At 67.5% G+C, this 1,763-nt stretch overlaps 1 protein-coding gene across 1 annotated transcript in view; it reads right to left on the minus strand.

Moving 5' to 3' along the window:
* The window catches only part of TEAD3 (TEA domain transcription factor 3), a 13,209-nt gene extending 11,446 nt beyond the window's left edge, over positions 1-1,763 (minus strand). Inside the window, exons 1-2 of the mRNA XM_015560840.1 lie at positions 1,752-1,763; positions 801-1,317 (exon numbers count right to left, since the gene is read on the minus strand). Coding sequence (XP_015416326.1) covers positions 801-1,317; positions 1,752-1,763 — 529 coding nt within the window. The remainder of the gene's footprint in view (positions 1-800; positions 1,318-1,751) is intronic.

Here is a 1,763-nt window from a genome sequence, read left to right on the forward strand (position 1 = left end):
GGCCGGAGCTCCCGCCGTGGAACATCTGCCTGCCCAGTGGCCTGGCGAGCTGTGCTGGGGTGGGTGTGGCCGTGGGTGGGGCAGGGACTCCAGCCCTCAGCGCCTCCTTCCTCCGCCCTGGTGCCGGGAGCTGGGAGCTGGGAGGGAGAGGCTGGGCCTCCCCACTTAGCCAGGCTGCCGGGGAGGGTGGGAGGGAGCTGGCAAGGAGCCAGGCCAAGAAGGGTTGAGTTATCCCAAAAATGCCGCTTGGGAGAGCCCTCAGCACTGGGCAAGAGGGGGCACTCCCTCTGGAGGCAGCAGGTGGGCAAGGTGGCAGAGGGCCCCAGAGGGGGAGGCCGGGGAGGGCCTGAGGCCTGAGCCGTCCCTCCAGCCCTCTTCCCAGCACAGCCCCTTCATGGTGGCTTCCCACCAGCCTGCAGGCCTCCCCCTCACCCCTCGGGCTCCCCCACATCCTGCCACCAGGGAGGAACCCTCTCCCAGGCCTCGCCTGGAGCACACTGGACTGACCCAGTTTCCTGGGCCCACTGAGTCACCCCGAAACCTCCAGGGGCAGTGGGCAGGAGAGGAGAAGCGGATGGGGTGCGAGGTGTGAGCCACGCGCTGGCGGAGGGGCAAGCCTGGCGTGTTTATGGGGAGGATCCGACACACAGGCTGGCACGCACCGACTCGCCCGCCCAGCGGCTGGCAGCTGTAGGACTGGGCCAAACCGGTTGGGTGAGGGGCAGAGAGCAGGGGGCGGGGCGGAGGGCCAGCTGCTTCCCCAGCCCTCCGTGTCCCAGTCCGCGCCTCCCCACACGCACCGTACATCTTGCCCTCGTCCGACAGGATGATCTTGCGGCGGCCGCAGGGCGGGTAGATGGCCAGCGCCTCCTGGAAGCTCTGCTCGATGTCCGGGCTCCACACGCCCTCCGCATCGTTGTCCAGCCCCTTGTCCAGGCCCTCGGGCCCATCCTCCCGGGCTTCCCCGGGGCTGCTGCTGGCGGTCCAGCTGTTGGACGCTATTGTGCTGGTTTCTCTGGGCTCTGGGCCTGAGCCCACCGGGCAGCCTGAGCCTGCGGGGCAGACGAGAGGGTGAGGGCCAGGGTCCTCCCAGGCCACAGCCACCTCCCCGCCAGGGGCAGGCGCCCGGGCGAGGCGGAGGTCACCAGGGGTGAACTCTGCCGTGTGACCTGGGAGGGGTGAGTTTGCCTGTCCGACCCCTGGTCCTGTAAAAGGAGGAATGGGTCTCCCTGAGGTTGTGGGGGTTGAAATTGGATCGTGACAAGTGCCAACCACGATGCCTGACTCAACACTCGTGGTCAACAACAACAACGCCTTCTAGCTACACAGCCCGCTCACTCAATCCCCAAATCCAAGGCGGGGGCAAGGCGTGATGCCCATCTTCCCGGTGAGGACGACCGAGGCTCACCAGGCCACACGGTTGTCAGAGGCAGCAGGACGGGCAAGGGGAGAAGGGTCGGAGGGGCAGCCAGGTGTCTGCAGCTCTGAGGGGCTCCCGGGCTCCTCTGCCAGCTCCTGCTCCTGTCCCGGGGATCCCCAGCCCTCCTTCTCCCCAGCATCCCTGCAGCCCTGCTGAGCACCTGCTGGGGGTGAGGAAGGGTGAGGCTTGCCTTGCCCAAAAGATAACTCTCGAGAACCCTGCCAAGGAGCCTAAACTTGGGGCAGCAGTGCCCCAAGAATTGCAGGAGCGCCACTGGCTGGCACGGGAGCAGCCCAGAAGGTGCCTGGCCAGCAGCCTTGCTCAACCCCACCCGCTCCTCCAT

This window comes from Myotis davidii, unplaced genomic scaffold (genome assembly GCF_000327345.1).
Source record: "Myotis davidii unplaced genomic scaffold, ASM32734v1 scaffold1036, whole genome shotgun sequence".
In the NCBI taxonomy this organism is placed as follows: domain Eukaryota; kingdom Metazoa; phylum Chordata; class Mammalia; order Chiroptera; family Vespertilionidae; genus Myotis; species Myotis davidii.